We start from the raw sequence: 19,621 nt of genomic DNA on the forward strand, positions 1-19,621 counted from the left end.
CTCCCCATATTGTGCCGTCAGAAAGGTTGGCTTGGTTCCTCTTAATATCTCAGAAGTGAGGGGATCTAAGTATATTTGACTCAGCTTAATTTTAATAGGGAGACAAGATTTGTATGTTAGAATATTCTTCTTGGTTTTTAGACCAGTACAGAATTATCTTTTGAATCATGAATACCTTTACTTCCTAAACCATACACAGGTATTAGTATGGTCATGATTTCTCTTTCTTTCAGAAGAAGAAAATCTACCTTGAAGAAAATTATTTTATATGCACAGGCTGACCTCTGCTTCATCTAATTTATTCATCTCTAACATTAAATCAATACAAACTGAACTCTAAGAAATGGTCACACACAAAGGTTTTCATCACAAATGTATTCATTTATGAAAACGACAGTACAACTAAAGCCAGGCCACATGCCTTAAACAGACTCAGAGTTTGTGGTGACCTGTTGTCAGCAATATACAACTGTAGCTATGTGCCCAATCTTGTTTCTCAGGCCACATTTTTTATAGTGTTTCTCAGTGGCAGTTGATTCTGTCAATCACGGCAATATCTGTAGACATTCCTGGATGTCACACTTGGGAGTGGGGGAGCGGGTAGAGGTGCTGCTAAACATTGTCTAATGCACAGTGCAGTCTCCCGCAATAAAACAAGTAAATGGTATTGCTATGGTTTGAATGTCCCCTCCAAATTCAAGTGTTGAGGTTTTTGTTGATTAAGAGGATGGAAACTTTGTCTGACTGTGGTGTTGAAAGGTGAGGCTTTTGGGAGAATAGGACTAACATCTTAAGGACAGCATTCCCACAATCGACTCCTGGTGGGTTTATAAGGAGAGAGAATGAGACCAGGACAAGTAAATGGTATTGCTATGGTTTGAATGTCCCCTCCAAATTCAAGTGTTGAGGTTTTTGTTGATTAAGAGGATGGAAACTTTGTCTGACTGTGGTGTTGAAAGGTGAGGCTTTTGGGAGAATAGGACTAACATCTTAAGGACAGCATTCCCACAATCGACTCCTGGTGGGTTTATAAGGAGAGAAAATGAGACCAGGACTGAGACACATGAACACAGATGTATACACTCCTGTCTTCCACCATGTCATGATCAGCTAGAAGACCCTCATCAGATGCGGCCCCTAGATCTTGGACCTCAAAACCATAAACCGAATAAATCTCTATTCTTACACATCACCCAGTTTTAGGTAATTTCTGGTACTATCAACGGAACAGACTAGAACAAGTATTGAGATAGAGAAACTCTGCTCTAAAGTGACAAAGCTAAAGTATGCAGTTATATGGTGTTTGGGACCCTCGTAGCATAAGTGAAGCCAGGCTGATTCTGCTCTATGACTGTGAGTCTTGGACATATCATTAAGACTTCAGTGTTTCCAACTGTGTTAATGATGCTGCAGAATCAAACAGATGGATCTTATTCCTATGTCAGTCTACGAGTTACAGAATTAGGAATGCTACACTGATTTGCTGATAGGACATGTGTTTTGGTTGGACTGTTGGGTTGAATCGACTCCTGGTTGCATTTTTTGCGTAGAGAAACGTAGTCATGATGCATTTTTGCGTAGAGAAATGTAGAAACAGTATGTCATGACTTTTCCAACAATCCAATATAAGGAAGACTCAATCACAGGGTTGAGTAGTGGTGCAGCGGTAAACTGAAATGCTCTGCAAGGCTGACCTACATGGGAAGGTTCTGGGTTTGCATCTGGAGACTTCCCTGATCTGGGGTAACCTTTGGCTGGACATGGACTGCAGTGTGTAAAAGACGGCCAGACTATTTAATGAACCCCAGATCAAATGTATCTAATCCTCTTGCTAGGGGCTCTCTCTCTCTCTCTTTCTCTCTCTCATGGAAGTAATAAAGAAAGAAGAATCACAGAAGGCTCACCAAATCATAATGCCATGTGTTGCCTGTATTAAGAAGGTTAGGAAATAGAGGACAGAAAACTCAGATTTTCTGAGAAAAGAGATACTAGGGGATCAAGCAGGCTAGGATTAACATTGATAGGCCTGAGGAACTGTAGGGATAGCTGTAAATCCAGCGACTAATCTGCTGAGTGCCGAGTAGAAAAGAAGGATGCCAGAAAGAGAAGGATCTACTAGTTCCAGTTCCAGCTTGGATCCTAGTGAGGTCCAGGCACGTTTCAAACCTCTGTAAAATTAGAAGCCAGCCTGAGTTTTCTATTGGATTCCTTCTACCTCTATCACTTGTGGTTTCTTTACCACCTGCTCTAGTACTCAAAAATTAAAACAACTCTGTAACAGGGTGTCAGTGCGGTATATTTATTAATTTGTAGTATGTTATAAAAGAAATGAATAAAAAAGACATGTATGTTTGCATATATGAGAAAACCCTTAATTTGGTAATCACTCATTCAACAAACATTTACTGAGCATGTAGAGGAACTCTTTAAAAGTATATCCCCTGGGATTTACAGCAGTTAGTACTGAGTTCCTCCATGAAGCTTCTTATTGCATTCCACACAGGACAGATGGGTCTCCATTAGCTGATATCTTTCCAGGTGGTGCTAACACAACACACATTTGAATATTCCTCTCTGTGGGAAATACTTATCTCAACCTGCTGACAACTTTCTACTATGACTTTCTTCAGAGCCCTGGGTTTCCAAAGATCTAAAGTTGACTGTTCTCTTGGAGAATATATGCAAACAGTAAACTCAAAACTTCAATGCAGCGCTCTCAGTCTGTAGCTTTGCTTCTTGTCTTTGTAATAGATGCCACTGTGCTGACTGTTGGCCTATGGTGTGCTCCAAGCTGGAGAGCTGTCTGACAGCAGAAAAGAACACCTCAGCTCCAACAGTTACATCTTCAAAAAGGCCACCTGCAAAGGGAAGAAAAACCCACAATGCTTTACTGGTATAACGTGATAAAATGGCTGCATGCATATAAAACCAGAATCAGTAAGTCTGGTTAATAAGGACATATCCTGACCTAAAAAGAAAAATGATGAAGTCAATTTAGACATTATGCTTTACAGCAGAAGCTAATTAGAGCTTTTTTTTTAATGGACCATATAATAATGAAACTAATTCACATGTACTTTAAAGAAAAGAATAAAGTTTTAATGGATAGAAAATATGTGGATACTCTTTTTAATTGCTTATTTTGCCATAGACTAATCCAGTCCTCTTCCCATTGGTTCAAACTGCTCTTTGGGACCGTCTGTAAGCAGAATTCTAGGTCCTTATCACTAACACTGATTATGCCATCCTCTCTTTAGGTCATGCTGATACTGTTAATCACATCCAATTATATTTATTGTGTTTGTCAGTAGCAATTCATCTTGAAATCTAACGTTTACAAAAATTTAATTCACACAGGCTTAAGTGCAAAATATTTCCAGACTATTCAGTGAAGGCCAGATAAAATGCATCCAATTGCCCAATAGTTTTGATAAGAGAAAAACAAACATAACAAAGCCAATCAGAAATGTCTAGAAAGATTTAGTTCAGAGGACAATAAATTGGTAACTGGGCCAATATTAGGAAGAGGACTAAGTAGACAGGATGGAGGAAGTGTGGAAGACTTGGGAAGCTTGTACTAGGCTCTTTTTCTGGCTGAGGGGTACCAGAAGTAAAGACATTTCACTCTTGCTATGGGCTACCTGTCAATAGCCTCATGAAAGTTAGATCTTAAATCACCAAATACAGTCAAAGGGGCATGTATTTAACAATCTCTGTTAAGGGGGAAGTAAAAAGAAGAGCCATACAAGGCAGAAAACATCTGCTTTATGTTGAGTAATTCAGGAGGCTGTTGCTCTTCATACCTGCTGGTAAGAAAAGTACCTGCTGAGTTTCCATATCAACTTCCTGCTGCTTTCTGTATGAAGTTTGCAATGAGAACATCAGAGTTGAAGGAGCAGGCAAATCAAAGGTTAAGATTCCTAAACACAATGTAAACAGTTGTACAAACCTTAGGGGCTTATTTGTGAAGATCAAATGAGATTGTGGTTATGAAAATCCATGGGTTTCCCCTGTCCTTCAGCTCATAACAGATGTTAGAAGCCTATATACCAGATAAGAAGGAGCTTTTCAAGAGAGACCAGTGGGGGCTGCTAGGAGATGATCACAGAATTACAGAGAAGGGAGACCAGAGCTCACTGGGTCTGATTCTGAGCTCCCTGTGGATAGAATCCCTTAGAGGTAACACTCTGCCTCTGTACAAACAGTTGACAGGGTCAGGAGGCTCCACACCTTACACAAAAGACAGTGCCACTGCTTTTATTCAGAAACAGGAAGATCACCAGTGAAAACCAGTCATTTCTTTTAATTCTGAAAATGTCTATGCCTTGGAGTATTCCAGTCATGAACAACTCAGCATTTGATCACATCGATAAATGTCATCATGAAAATCGTCAAGAATTTGAGCTTTGGAATCACACTCTGGACTCTTACAGAGCAGTGATTCTTACCCGGATATGATTTTGCTTACCAGAGGACATTTGGCAGTATTTGAAGACAAGTTTGGTTGTCAACAACTAGGAAGGGGGAGCTACTGGCATCTAGTGGGTGCAGGCAGGGGTGCGGCTAAACATTCAGCAGTGCACAGGACAGCTGCCACAACGAAGAATTAGCCCCACAGTGTCAATAGTTCTGACACTGAGAACTGTATAGATACAGTTTTTTTGATCTAGATCTTTCATTTAGCTGTGTGACTTCAAACATGTTTGTTAGCCTCTTTTGACTTTTTCCTGATCTGCAAAATGAAAATTATAGCAGGACCTACCTGAAACTTGTAAAATACTTTGTAGTGTATTAAGCTACCTATCTTGACTCTTCTTAAGCACAGGTCTATGATTTAAGTAAAGCAGGCATTATTTCATTATTATTATTATTGCCTGGAGACATATGTGTGTGAGAGAGAAAGCATCTCCCAATGGGCATGGTTAGAGCACAATCCTTTCCTCCTCATTTCTCCTTCATATAGGGATTTGGGCACACAACGCCCAGTGTGTTTTTCAGGTCCTGGGGGCTAGGACTGGAGCCACAGTTGGCCATGTGGGATTCAGCTTCCTATGCAAACAAAGGTCTTAACCATTACACTACAAACTGACCCAAAGCAGAATTTTTTTTTTAAACAAATGAAGAAACAGAAGCTCACAAAAAGTAAGCAACTTGCTTAGTTTACAAACCTGTTAGGGGGCATGGTAGGTTTAAAAAGATACTTTGATTTCTAACCCATGCTTTTCCAACTATAACTTTACAGATTAAGGATGAAATTACTGAGGTTTAGGGACTTTCAATCTTCAGTGAATAATATCAAAAGATTCCTTTACTTTTGCATGCTTCTGTGTGAACTCAATATGGAGAATTATACACAAAATGCTAAAATGAGTAATGTACAATGGAATCCATCTCTACTAAAAAAGAAAAACTTTAAGATGTGACCTACTACATCTTTTTTTTTTCAACTCTAGTTTTTATCATTTTGCCTGCCAAGTACATTATGTATTTTTCAGGACTTAATAACAAGAAACTGCAATCATCCTTAGGAACAGGGACTGCACAATGCATTATAGCTTCCTTTTATTTAAAATACTGTGAGTTAACATATTTCAAATGCTGATTTTTGTGTTCACTAGCTTTTATCCATTAGAGAAAAAACTGCTTCCTCTAACTGCCATTTATCTTAAGAGACAATAATTTTATTTTGTTCTACTACACTGCATTTCATCTTTTCAGTTTTATTCTCAAAAGTAAAAGTTTTAAAGTTTTTCAGAGTATATGAGTACAGCTACAGCTTCAGGCTCCGTTGCTTGTTACAGTCCTGCAATATACAGCTACAAAGTATAAATAATTATTAAAACCAGCAGAAGATGAGACTCTTCTATATTGGCTACCTGATGTGTCTCTGAATTCCGTGCAACTGAAAATGCACACTTGGGAATGGAAAAGGAAAGAGTTTAAATATCTAAAAATAATTTCTGTGCTTTGAGTCATCTAAAAACCATATTTTTAACTACAACAAACAAGGCCAGCTGATGTAGTCATTGGTCAAATATTAAGTTTATAATGCTTTAATACATTTGTGTAAAATGTTAAACACTTTTTAATGTTCTTTTATCTTAGTTAACAAATGTATATTCTTACTCTTCAAGAAAGATTGTAATTTTAGTCAATGAAAAGATATGTGTACAGGGCAGGCTACACAAGAAAAATTTACCATTTTTTAAAAAGAATATACATAAGTGTTTAGGGTGTATAAAACAAGAAACAGAGAACTATAAAATACTAGGCCAGCCTGGCATGATGGTAAAGGCAGCTGGATCTCACATGGCCTACTGTGCTGTTTGAGTCCTGGATCTGGCAGCTTGAAAAACACTGTGTGTGTGTATGTGTGTGTGTGTGTTTGTGTGTATACAATTGCCCAAAATCTCAAATGGAGGGAAAAATGGAGAAGGGATTGTGGTATGACCATGCCCTAAAAGAGGCTGATTTCTCACTTTTCTTGTCTCTCTCCAGGGAGTGCATGTGCCCTTTGGTAAATAATTAAATAATAATTTTTTTAAAAGATCTTTTTGCTATAGGGTGCGTACTCTTGCCCAAAAGACAGAGAGTGACAGAGAGACAGAAAGAGAGAAATCACCCCCAGGGGGGATGGCCACTCAGCAATCTCTTCTCTATTTTCCTCTCAAGACTTATGGGCATGCACGCACACACACCTGGCATGAGTTTTAATCCACCAGGTCAGGGACTTGAACCACAGCCAGCTGTGTAGGAGTCCAGTGACATAACCATTATGCCATCTGCTAGTCCCTGGCAAATACTTTTTAAAAAGAAAGAAAACCTTAGGGTGGCTTAAAAATCACACCAGGCATGTGTGGCTGCCTGCCCAGAATCTAGAGAGGAAACTGGAGAAGAGATTGCTGCATGGCCATTCCCCCAGGGGTGATTTAATCACCTTCCCTCTCACTTTGTCTCTCTTTCTGGCAAATGCATGTGCCCTACAGCAGAAACTACAAAATAAAATAAAAAAGATAGCATAGCCATACACATACATAACCATATATTCCTTTTAAAGGACACTGCCGGCTTAAAAAAATAAAACTATGCCTTAAATATGTATTTTTGTCTGGGTACAACTAATGTTCAAAGCTACATTCTGGAATAGACTGCCTTTATCACATAAAAAATAATTTATACTTCATATTATAAAATATTTTTGTATTATAAATTTCAGTATCTGGGAATAGCAGTTGGCATAATGACTATCTTGCTGGACTCCCATGTAGTCAACTGTAGTTCAAGTGCCAGACCCGTTGGCTTAAAACTCATGCTGGGCGCGTGTGCGTGCGTATCCAAGATCCCGAGAGGAGAATGGAGGAGAAGGGATTGCGGCGTGGCCATCCCCCCTGGGGAGTGATTTCTCGCTTTCTGTCTCTCTGTTTCTCTCTGTCTTTTTGGCGAGCACATGTGCCCTATAGCAAAAATCTCCCCCCCCCAAAAAAAAATCAGTATCTAGGATCTAAATTTCATTTAAAAATAAAAATGTACAATATAAATGTAAAATGAAAATAATAAAAATCCCTGACTCTTTTTAACATTTATCAAATACATTTGACATCTTATAATAACATGATTAAGTAGTTTTTCTTAACTCATTAATTCAACATTAATCAGGCCCATGTTGAGAATATTTGGACTCAACTTTTTGAGTTAGACAAATAATATAAGATATTTCTTTCTGTGGGCTGGCAGGCTGACTTTCCTCATTCAAATCATTCAGTCATTAAGTAGCTTCTATGTGCTACTGATTGTCCCAGTCACAGCCACACAGAGAAATGGGATTTCCTGGCCATACTACCATGGCTATGAGGAGGAAGTCCAGTAATGAGATGATTCTAATTAGATAGGACACAGTTAAGATGGACACTTCACATTCACTGGGAGAAAAAGACTATTGTTGGGTTATGAAAGGAAGAGAGACATCTCAGGCAGAACCTTGAAGGAGGTCATTTCACCCTAACTATGAATACTGAGTTGGCCGTGACGCCTGGCATGGGACAGAGTTTGGCACACACCTGTTCCCATGAAGAGAGATTGGCTTGCTAAATGAGTTACTGGCAAACAGAAATGACAAAAGAAAAGACCAAAGTTGTAAGAAGTAGTCTTACATTGAGGAAGAAGATTCTGTCTCTCTAAACTAGCAACAATTATGTGTGTCTTTAACTAGGGCGAGAAACATTAAACATTAAGAATAATATCAGCGCAGTCTTCCAACTCGAGTTACCGCATAACTTCAGCAAGAACTTTTAAAAAGTAGGGGCAATGAAGTAAGATGATCTGTAACCTAATTTAAACTATCACATTGTCCGGGTTCTTATGATAATTCACATATAGCTAAAAAACTTGTGATTGTCACCTATCTGGGAAATAGTTAAGCTCTGTCTTGCTATGTTTTTCATAGTGCATACCTAGGTACAAAGCTAGCAATGATGCAGTATGACAAGGGTCATAAGATATGTGTGTGTGGGAGAGAGAAGGGGACACTGGTGTTCTCCATCTCCAGATGGGGTTGAAAACACGGACCAAGGCAGCAGCCACAGCGTCCTTATCTTCTTCAAGAAAGCAAGTGAAGTTTCAGACATAAACTTCTAATCAGAATGATGAATTGTGGAAGGTACTGTTGGTATTGGATGGTGTTACTATAATGTCATAGTGAACACAAAGAATTTTGATGCTCACAGTCACTTCAAATACATTCAGTAACTTTGCTAATGGTAGTAAAGTCATGGGGCAAATACTTATAAGCAACGGTCTTTCTGTGTTACATAAAAATAGACTGTCTCAAGCACCAAACACATTGGGTTGTTGCATTTTTGCATAGGAAAACATGGAAAAATACATCATGACTTTCTTGACAACCTAATATTTGTAAGGAAATATTTCTATGATATTAATATGGATGGATATTAAAACACATGACACAAAATGGTGCTACCTCAATAAACACTACTGCTGATAAATCCAAATGTCCTTTTGCTATGAGTATCTAGAGGAGGGGACTTGGAAGAAGGGAACAGTGGTACCACTGCAGCTCTGGACTATAGTGGTGTTTTGAAAATCACTACTGGGCCAGTCCCATGCTTGATGGTTATGGGAGCTGGTTTGCACACGGCCAACAAGTGGTTAGAGTCTCAGGCCCAAAGACTTCAAAAATATGTTAGGCACATGGGCATGTGTGCTCCAAATCCCAACAGGAGGAAGACATAGAAGAGAAGAGATTGTGCCACGATCACACCCTACTGGCAGATGCTTCTCTGGCTCTCTCCCTCCCTCTGTCTGTCTCTATCTGGTAGGCATGTGCACCCTCTGGGGGAACAAAATCACTACTCTGCTGCCCTTTTGCCAGCATGTCTCTGACCAATCAAGTTTATTCAAAATTAGAGCTCCTAGAACTGAGAAAGGAAGGAGTGATTTTCAATAGTATCAATTAATTGGAATATCTTCAATTGTTTGAAAAGAGGTGACTTTAGCAGTGAACTTATTTTAGCATACCATTCTTAAGGCTGAGAAGCAGGGGCATCAGAGATGATAATATACTGAGGATATCAGTGCAATCAGAAATCCTAGGCAGGGATGTGAACCTACTTGGGGAACAAAATTGCTTTCCAAAGCAGATGACTGGTTTCTGTCATTTAAACAGATTCATTTCAGTGATCATTTTCCAATTCTTATTTTAGCTGTAAATGATAATTCTTATAATAGAGACACAATAAAGGAAGAAACTTGCTTCACTCAGATAAAACACTTTCTGACTTATTGTGAAGGATAGAGGAAGGAACAGCTTGTGAGGCTGTGGCCGTGGAGCCCACCAGTTAACAGTGTGAACTGACATGAAGACATTCTGCAGGCAGTAACGAGAAGCTGTAGAGAGCAGCCCGGAGGGCAGGACTGCTCAGGAGCGTAAGTGCAGAGCTCTGTCAAGTAGGAAGAATGGCGCGAGGTGTTCCACCACACTTCTCAGGGGAAGGGCTAAGGAAAGGTCACAGCTGCCTTTGAAGACTGTCCTGAACAATTTTATCTCAGTCCTTAACAGCCTTACCTCTGTTGGTTGGCTGGTATTCAGCAAATTCTTTACTGCAAGTAAAATGCAGAGAAAGCAAGACTTGTATTGCCTACTGCAATTGTTTTAATACCTAATTGATGGGTACATAAATTGTAGACAAGACTAGGAAACACAGAAAATCACAAAAGGAAAAAACCTTTTGTATCTACATTACTTAGGGATGACTACTATTAACATTGAGAGGTTTTTGCTATAGGGTGCATGCACTCGCCAGAAAGACAGAGTCAGACAGAGAGACAGAAGGAGAGAAATCCCCCCCCGGGGAGAAGGCCATACCACAATCCCTTCTCCTCCATTCTCCTCTCGGGATCTTGGGCGTACACGCACATGCGCTCGGCGTGAGTTTAAGCCACCAGATCTGGGACTCGAACTGCAGTTTATTACATGGGAGTCCAGTGACAAAGCCATTATGCCGACTGCTGGTCCCAGCTTTCTAGGTTTTTATTTTTGTGTATATCTGCACATTTTTACATGTGCTATTTTGTAAGATATAGCTTTATTTACATTACTTATTTGCTTCATGAGAAATATAGAGACAGGCATCTGCCACACGGCTCCCGTATCTCAATTCAAACGCAGTCTCTACTGGCTGGACTACAGACATGCGCACATGCACCCAGCATGCTCAGGCTGGGTCTCCCAGAGTGAACTCAGCTGAGTTGCTACTGCACCATTACCTGGCTCCTACAGCTGCTTTTTAACCTCATATTGTATTGTGGTGATTTTCACACAATATTCTTTTTTTTGAATTTGCTAGAGGCAATGTGTGCTTGAGAGAGAGAGAGAGAGAGGGAGAGAGAGATTGGGGCTTGAGAGAGAGTGAGATTAAGAAAATGAGAAAGTAATCCCTGGGGAATAGCTGTATCACAATACCTTCTCTATTTCTTTCTCCTGGTAGGATTTTAGACATGCATGCACATGCACCTGGTGTGTTTTTCAAGTTGCTAGGTCTAGGACTTGAACTATGATGTTAGCTATATGGGATCCAGTTGCCTTAACCACCATGCAAATTACTGATATGCATGACACCTTGGAAGAGTCTCTAGGGAAAATTAGGCTGAGTTTTAAAAAGCCAATCTCAAAAGCTGATATACTGTGCATTTCCATCTATGTGCCATTTTTGAAATGACAGTATTTTGGAGGATAAAATCATGATTGTCATGGTGGGGAAGAAAGAAGGAGTGATTATAAAAAGGTAACTGGAGGGATCCTTGTATAGATGGAACTGTTCAGGGGGCTTGATGGTGGTGGAGGAGACTACACACGCACACAACTATAAGTAAAATTTATTCCATTTCTGTGAGTTTAAGCATTCTCCTAAATGTTTAATAACTGTTTTGCTTTTTGGTAACTCATGAGTCTATGACCATTTCCTTTACCTGTCAACATTGTTTCTTTTTTTTTTTTTAAGTTTGTAAAAGCCTTTTAATAAGATATTCTCTCTCTCTATGTGTGTGTGTGTGTGTGTGTGTGTCTGTATACATATACATATATTTATACAGTGAAGAAAGTAAGTAGCAGGCATGGTCTTATCTCACTAAATCCTTACATAATCCACTTGAATTAAGTATCTAACTTAATTTTCCCTGAATTATAAATGAGGAATCAAGGTTCAGAGAAGTTAAGCAACTTTTGCTCACAGCCATAAGCTAGTAGCAAGGCTATATTTGCAATGAAGTCTTTGTCTCTGAGCCTAGTATTTGTTCCCTCATGAACACTCCCTTCCTTCTAATTGTGGTGAGAGATAATTGCTATGGCAACTTTATTGGAAGCAGGAATCCATAATATTTCAATTTTAAGCCAGATTTAGTAGCAGTTGGAATGATGTAGACACTCTATTTTCTGGAGACAAAATTAGTTCACTTCTTTTGGACTAGTTTTAAGAAGGAGTCTTAAGAAGGAGAAAGAGGAGTTAGAATGGCAAATTGAAGTGCTATTTTTTTTTTGAGAGAGAGATTTTTGCCATAGGGCACGTATGCTTGACAGAGAGACAGAGAAACAAAAAGTGAGGAATTGCCCACTGGGGGGAGGGCCATACGACAATTCCTTCTCTTCTATTCTCTCAGGATTTGGGGTACACATGCACATGTGCCCCATGGGAGTTTTAAGCTGCCGGGTCCTAGGCTTGAACTGTGGTCAACTATGTGGGAGTCCCGCTATGCAACCATTATGGCACCTGCTGGTCCCTGAAAGTGATATTTGTAAAGATAACATAATTATTTGATTAAAGGAGAGAACTTCTGACTGATGAGGAGAACCAATGGGATATAGGAGAATTTTTCCTGAAATCTCAGAAAGGGATTTTTGTCTGCTAAGTTTAGGAAGCAGGATAAATTACGCTGTCATAGTTTATTTAGTCAGTTTGGTGAAAAAAGATTATGACTTGGAATAATCAATAACACTTAAGAACTGGTGAGAAAAGGGATCAGATTATAGCCATATGCTTATTTTCTTTAGCTATTTATTACTCAGACATTTCTTTAAAAATATTTTTAGATGTGTAATTTTTTTTTAAAGAAAACATGCTAATATATTCGCTTTAAAATAAACACTATTTCTTAAGATTGTTATTTGGACTTGCTGGAAACAACAGTGGTCATAACACTGTAATTAACCTGTTTATTTTAAAGGAGGAATAAAGTTCATAAGAATTTTATAACTACAAAATAAAACTAAGATAAACATACTGACTGAGGATACACACACTGAAGAGGATGCTATGCGACACTTTAGCCAAGCCTTGGGTTTTTCACATTAACTCTCATGGAAAGCAGCGTTCAGACAGCACTGCTCACTGAGCTTCTCCAGGAGAAGAATGGCTTCAGGATGGGAAAACGGCATGCAGTAATTGAGGGCTCTCAGGGATCAAATCTGTACTTATTTATTTATTTTTGAGAGAGATTTTTGCTGTAGGGTGCCATGTGCTCACTGGAGAGACAGAGAGACAGAAAGCGAGAAATTACCCCCCACGGGGATAGGCCACGCTACAAGTCCCTTTTCTTTCATTCTCCTCTTGCAATTTTGAGTATCCACACACATACATCTGATGCGAGTTTCAAGCCACAGGATCCAGCACTCGAACTGTGGTCAGCCATGTGGAAATCCAGTGCTTTAACCATTATAACACCAGCTGGCCCCAAAGTACTAACTTTTGTACCAGCCATCTAAGCTCTGGGAGAAGCCAGAATTATCAGGTAGATACAAGAAAGGTGAATTCTAAATGGCATGAGAAGACTGGAGAACTAAGGATAAAGCATATCAAAGAGAAAAGTAAAAACAGATGGAAGAAGGGAGAACTTTGTACACAGCTAGAGGCTGTGGGAAAGTAGAAAAATAACAGGTTCTAGAAGTGAGGTAAGCTGAGATCGAGTCCTTCCCCTACACCTACAGGCTGAATGAGCTCTCAGAGTCTCAATTTCCCCAGCTCAGCCCACCAGGGAGCGTTGGAGTTAGTAAAAGGACAGGAATGGCCCAGCAGACCCTGGTAGAACAAGGCCTTTAATAAATGGAAGAATGTATTATTATAATAATAATACCTAAATGTTTAAATATTACAACAGATGCATCTCTTCATCTGCTATGAATAAATTAATTTATTTCATTCATTATTTTTAAAGAAAGAAGTACATGTGGCTAATTGTTTATATAAAATATCCAAGGCTTAAATAAGGTATCTTACACTAGCCTGAGCAATAGTAGATGTACCAGCAAAAGGTATTGAAATTGCAGATTTTTTCTGAAGAAAAAACTGCAAACATACAGTGTTTGCGAGTATAGGAATGTAGGGGCTTAGTGTAAAACATCACCTGCTACCTGAAAAATAACTTTGAGCCCAGAGGCCATGCATAGGATCATGTAGGGCATTTCTGAAGGTAATGGGTACACTCCTAGGGGTTCAAAGCAGCACATTCTTTATCATTGACATAATCCACTCCTGCAAAATTCAGCTCTGAATCTGTGATTACTGACTAAGCCATGGATCTTTAATACATGGAACTATTTGGCTGAATTTAGTATAATTAGGCCCTTTGCAAATATATCCAACTTGTAATCATGAGATTAACAGGAACAAAGAGTCTGGATGATCATTCATCAAGACACTGTAAACCAGTAGGAACGGCTGGACATAAATACCACCTATGACCACTCAGTCATTAGTACATTATAATGTCAACTGAACTTCTAGTACAGAGGCACTGAATGCTGGGAATGTCTAAAGTTCATTTTGTTGAGAAATACCAGCATCCTTTAAAATCAGTGATCACACCAGCAAATGGCATAATGGTTACATAGCTGGACTCCCACACAATCAACCACAGTTCAAGTCCCAGACCCAGTGGCTTAAAACTCACTCTGAGCATGTATGCATGCATACCCAAGATACCAGGGGGGAGGGCGAGAGGGCCTTTTTGTGGGGGGGGGGGGGAGGGTGATTTCTTGCTTTCTGTCTCTCTGTCTCTGTCTCTCTGGTGAGTACACACGCCTTATAGCAAAAGTCTCTCTCTTTAAAGAAAAATCAGCCAACTGCCATAAGATGCTAGCTTCTAGTCTACTATGAGACCCTCTTCCCACAGAAATACAGGTTCTATGAATTGTCTTTGCTGATTGGTTGAGGAACTTGCATACCTCAATGTAAGTCAGAGCTGCCTAATAAAGAACTGAAAGGGCAGCCTAGCTTAGGAGAAAGAACATATAGAAAGCAATTTCAACAAGTTCACATACACACACAAATGGAATTAAGAGTTTATGTTGGTGGAAAAACAATTTATTCATAGTTTTATATAATATACATGTTCCATGAACTTTCTGAAGCCCCTTCTTATATCTTATGCCAGACATGTGTGCATGGAGGGGAAGAAACTGCAGTGTGGTCATTCTTCATGGGGAGTGATTTCTCCCTTTCTGTCTCTCCAGCGAGCGCATGCACCCTACCACAAAAATCTCAACCATTCTTGTTTTATCAAATCCCTGCCATAGATCTCTTTTGAAAAAAAGTCCTTGCTCTATTGCTCTATTATTCCACATATAATTCAGTATATATTTCTAAAGAGGATAAATCCACAATATCATTATCATATATAAAATAATAATTATTCCATATCTAGTCAGTGATTGAATTTCTCTAACTACCTCATACTTTATTTATTTATTTATTTTTGGTCTAGGGGGTGCATATATAGTTGCTAGAGAGAGATACAGAGAGAGAGAGAGGGAAAAGAAAACACCCTTCACAGAGGATAGTCACACTGCAATCCCTTCTCCATTTCTTCTTTTAAGATTTTAGGCAATGCATGCACATGCGCCCAGCATATTTTTCAAGCCACAGGGTCCGGGATTCAAACCATGCGGTTGGCCTTGTGGGACCAGTCACCTCAACCACCATATCACCAAATGGTCCACATAAAAATTTTAAAACAGTTGGTCTTTGCTCAGATGAGAATCCAAATATGTACGATATTATATTAATTCATCTTCTAAGTATCTTTTATACCACAGGTTTCTCTTCCCTCCTTTCTTTTTTCCCTTTGCAATTTTTGTTTTGAAGAAACCAGACCTTTTGCTTTGTGGAGTCTTCCGTAGTCTGGAGTGTGGTGAATAGTTTCGTTTGTGTTTTTAGTGTCATAAGAATTCATAGATTTGAAATATATTTGATGTGTTTTAATCTACTGCAATCACTCTCACTGATGCTAAAGTCATCCCATCTTTGACAGTGAGGATGTTTTTAACTCAAAGTCTAAGTTTTGTTGATGTAATCCTAGTAGTTTGAAAGTTTGGTAGTTGGCTTGTTTTTTTTTTTTTTTTTTTTTTTTTGCTTTCTGGTAGGACACGATTCAGCCTCATTTTGTACATTTCATATCTCAGACACAGAATCAGCCATTTTCCCTTTTAGCAGAAAATGGTATTCAGGGACCATAGCTAGTTTGCCTTACTGCTTACAAAGCACATTGGACACGCATACATAAATAAGAACATAATTCTCTTCCCTTGGGGGGGAGGGGTGCATGGTATTCCCTAGTCAAAATGCAGCGAGGAAACACTCTGCTTCAAGTGTTCCTGCATCCTATTCAGAAAGTACATCCCAAACTACTCAGAGATGAATCTTTTTGCTTGCTTAGCTAAGTAGGACAGGTTAGAAAATGCCACCTTAACATTGAAACTATTTTATTGGACAAAAACTAAAAACAGCTCTTGAGTTCCTTCCTTCTCCACTGGAATTAAAAGTAATAGCTACATTCTGTTATCAGAAAATTGAAATAGAAAAAAAGAGCCTTTCCAGATAGAGAACTTAACTTAAAAAAAAAAAAATCAACTAAAGACATTCCTGTATGGGTGAGGAAAAAAAAAAAATGGAGGTAAAAGGGAGAAATCACTGCCTCCAGAAAAAGGCTCATGAAGAACTCCCTTGGGCATGGAATTATAAAGGTGACTCACTGCCTTGTGTGGGGACAGGTTCCTGTTGTTAATTTGCTTGTCAAAGTTCTGGAAGGATGAGGTGTGGAGTCTGTGGGCACTGGAGATCTATCCCAAAGAAAATTAAAGTAGCTCTGTTTACTTGTCTGGCTAATTAGGAGGAGTATCTCTAACCTCAGTAAAGGAAAATACTCTCTAGGTCTCACAGCATGTTTTAAAACAGGGAAGGAAATAAAAGAAAAAAATAAAAGAGCATGTTCATAGTAGCATAGTAGTTTTTATAATTTAGGCCAAATTTATTCAGACTGCAGAAGGTTTCTCAGTCTCTGTGGTTCAAGTAAAACTCAAACCTATTATTGGGAAATGGAGAAAGGAGGAAAAGGACCCCTATAAATCAACAATAATAAAGTAAACAGACTCTTCACAAAAGAAGATAAATGAAAGAAAAAAAAAGCATCTGTAAATGTTCTCAATATCATTAGTTGTTTGGGAAATGCAAATGAAAATCATGATGATATCCAGGAAAGCTAAAAAAAAAAAGATTACACAATACCAAATGCTGTCACTGATGACATGGAACAACTACAACTCTCATACATAGCACCAAGTGTAAGATGGCATAATTACTTTACAGAATTATTTGATGATTCACTGAAAGTTAAAAATATGAGGGGACTTTGAAAGTTTATGGAGAAAAACAAAGTACAAGTTTATTTTGGTGCAAAAAAAAGTTGAAATCCATGCATACTTTTCTCATAATGTGCATTTTCCATAAACTTTTTTGAAGACCTTATGTGTGCCCATGATAATCCAGCAATTGCATGCTAGGTATTTACAAAAGAAAAGTAGAGAATAAAATAGCTAACAGATTGTGGCATATACCATGGAAGACTACTCTGTAACAACAATAAATAAACTATGGATAAATTCAATAACGCAGGTAAATTGCAAAAACATTAAGTCAAAAAGTCTAGGCAAAAAGAGTACATGGGGACCAGCAGTTAGCGTAATGGCTATGTCACTGGAATCCCATGTAGTCAACCGCAGTTCGTGTCCCGGACCCGGTGGCTTAAAATTCACACTGGGCACGTGTGCGTGCGTGCCCAAGATCCCGAGAGGAGAATGGAGGAGAAGGGATTGCGGCATAGCCACCCCCCTCCCCGGGGGGTGATTTCTCGCTTTCTGTCTCTCTGTCTCTCTCTGTCTGTCTGGCGAGTGCACACACCTTATAGTAAGAACCTCTTAAAAAAAAAAAAAAGAATACACACTGTATGATTTAATTTATATGAAGTCTAAATACAGGAAAAATGACAGAAAATAGAGACAGTGGTTTTGGAAGAATTACTGACTATTGGGTCATCGGGCAAGTCATGATGCAAAGAAAAGGAAAATACATCATGACTTTTCTGATGACCTAATAGAAAGAACCTGAAGGGAACTTTCTAGGAAATGGATATAAAATAATCTGCTTTCTGGATGGTAGTTTCAGGGGTGTACACCAGTGGTTTTCAAACGGAAGTGATTTTTTTCTCCCCAGGGGATATTTGGCAATATCTGGGAACAGCTGTGATTGTCATTACAGATGCTGTTGGCTTCTGGTGGGTGAAGCTAGGGACAAACAGGACAACTTTCTACAAAAAAAGAATGATCCAGTCTAAAATGTCATTAGTGTCTTGGCTGAAAACCCTAGTGTGTATGCATGCAATTATCAAAACTCATCAAAAGAATAATTAAGATCTATACATTTTATTTGGTGCTGATTATTTTAAAAAGAAAGGAAGGAAGGAAGGAAGGAAGGAAGGAAGGAAGGGAGAAAGAAAGAAAGGGAACTCAGGAACTCTCCTCACCCCAAAATGTGGCTGAAGGCAAAGAATGAAAACAAAAATATTTCCTATTTCAATTCTGAGTTCAACTACTTAATAAATATATATCCAAATTGTGCTCAATACAAGTTTATTGAAATAAAAAATATTGGGGAAAAGACGGTTGAGATCTAGGAAGTCATTTCACTATACTCTCTTTCTTCCCTTCTTCCACGTGTACAAATCACAAAATCACACCTGAATCACTGTACCTAAAACTTACTGAAGGAATTCATTCTTGGCCACAGGGAAATGTTGAAACAGCTGGTGCACAAAGACAGCCCGGGGTGACACATCAGCGCAGGAATGGAGCAAGGCCTGGTGCAGTTTGCGAGGAGGTCCAGTAAGCCTCAGCCTTCAGCTCTACGTGCCCACCTTTTTCTAGGACCGTTGCTTTGTGCCCCGCCAAGGTGCAGTCAGAGACAGTCAGAGGCAGAGGCATGGAGCAGGGTGAGGATGCCCAATGGGGCTGCCCTTGCACCACAGGTCAGCCACGAGCTGGAAACCGACCTCAGTGGTTCTCTGAATTGAAGGGAAAATTTCTCATACAAAGTAAAAAAGCTGGTCTTAAGTGTATAGGAAAATTTGATGCCATGAACTAGTTTAGAGTATAAGTGCTATTAACTCTGATGTTTGCAAAAAACAAGTAGCTCCGGACTCAAGTTACTAAAGCTGAATTTCATAAACATTTTTTTCCTTGGGCTGTATTACATTAGCCTTTCTGCCAGTGAGTTTCAGGCCTTCCCTAATGCTTACCGTGGCACCCAGAATATATTCTCTGCTAAGCCTGGAGGCAGCCCTGAGTCAGCTTTTCCCACTACCTGTACCCAAGCCATTCAAGAAATATTATTCAGAAATGCCTCTGGAGGAGCTGCTACAGAGCTTCTTCAATATTTTGGGCTTCTTACAGTCAAGAACTTTTTCCTTAAGTTTAAGCTGACTTTTAACACAAGCATTCATATGTACTTTTTTTCCCCCCTTATGCAGGGGTAGCTGCTTCAAAGTTTGGGTGGGGCACATCAGAACTCTCAAGTTAGAAAAATTACCCACAAGAACTTCCATCACTCACTCACTCTCAAAAGCTTCAAGTTCTATACTTGTCTCTGACCTTCATGTTGCTTCTCCAGACTCGAGGTCTAAAAGCAATGAAGCCCATTAGCTAAATTCTTTTGGAAACCTGACATCCTCACACTGTGCAGTTGTTCCCATGGGCACAGCTGCTGCACAGTAGGGAAATTAAATG

The 19,621-nt window shown here is 39.1% G+C and overlaps 1 protein-coding gene across 3 annotated transcripts in view; it reads right to left on the reverse strand.

Annotated features, from left to right (window-relative positions):
* Nucleotides 1–1,589: 1,589 nt before the first annotated feature.
* The window catches only part of UBE3D (ubiquitin protein ligase E3D), a 148,168-nt gene continuing 130,136 nt past the window's right edge, over nucleotides 1,590–19,621 (reverse strand). For 2 of the 3 annotated variants that reach the window (XM_014585867.2, XM_027769900.1), the window contains one exon: nucleotides 1,590–2,858. In XM_014585867.2, coding sequence (XP_014441353.1) covers nucleotides 2,846–2,858 — 13 coding nt within the window. In that variant the 3' untranslated portion in view covers nucleotides 1,590–2,845. The remainder of the gene's footprint in view (nucleotides 2,859–19,621) is intronic. The other variant, XM_006143354.2, reaches the window with a different exon arrangement.

Source organism: Tupaia chinensis, unplaced genomic scaffold (assembly GCF_000334495.1).
Source record: "Tupaia chinensis unplaced genomic scaffold, TupChi_1.0 Scaffold000097_1, whole genome shotgun sequence".
NCBI classification, from domain to species: Eukaryota; Metazoa; Chordata; class Mammalia; order Scandentia; family Tupaiidae; genus Tupaia; species Tupaia belangeri.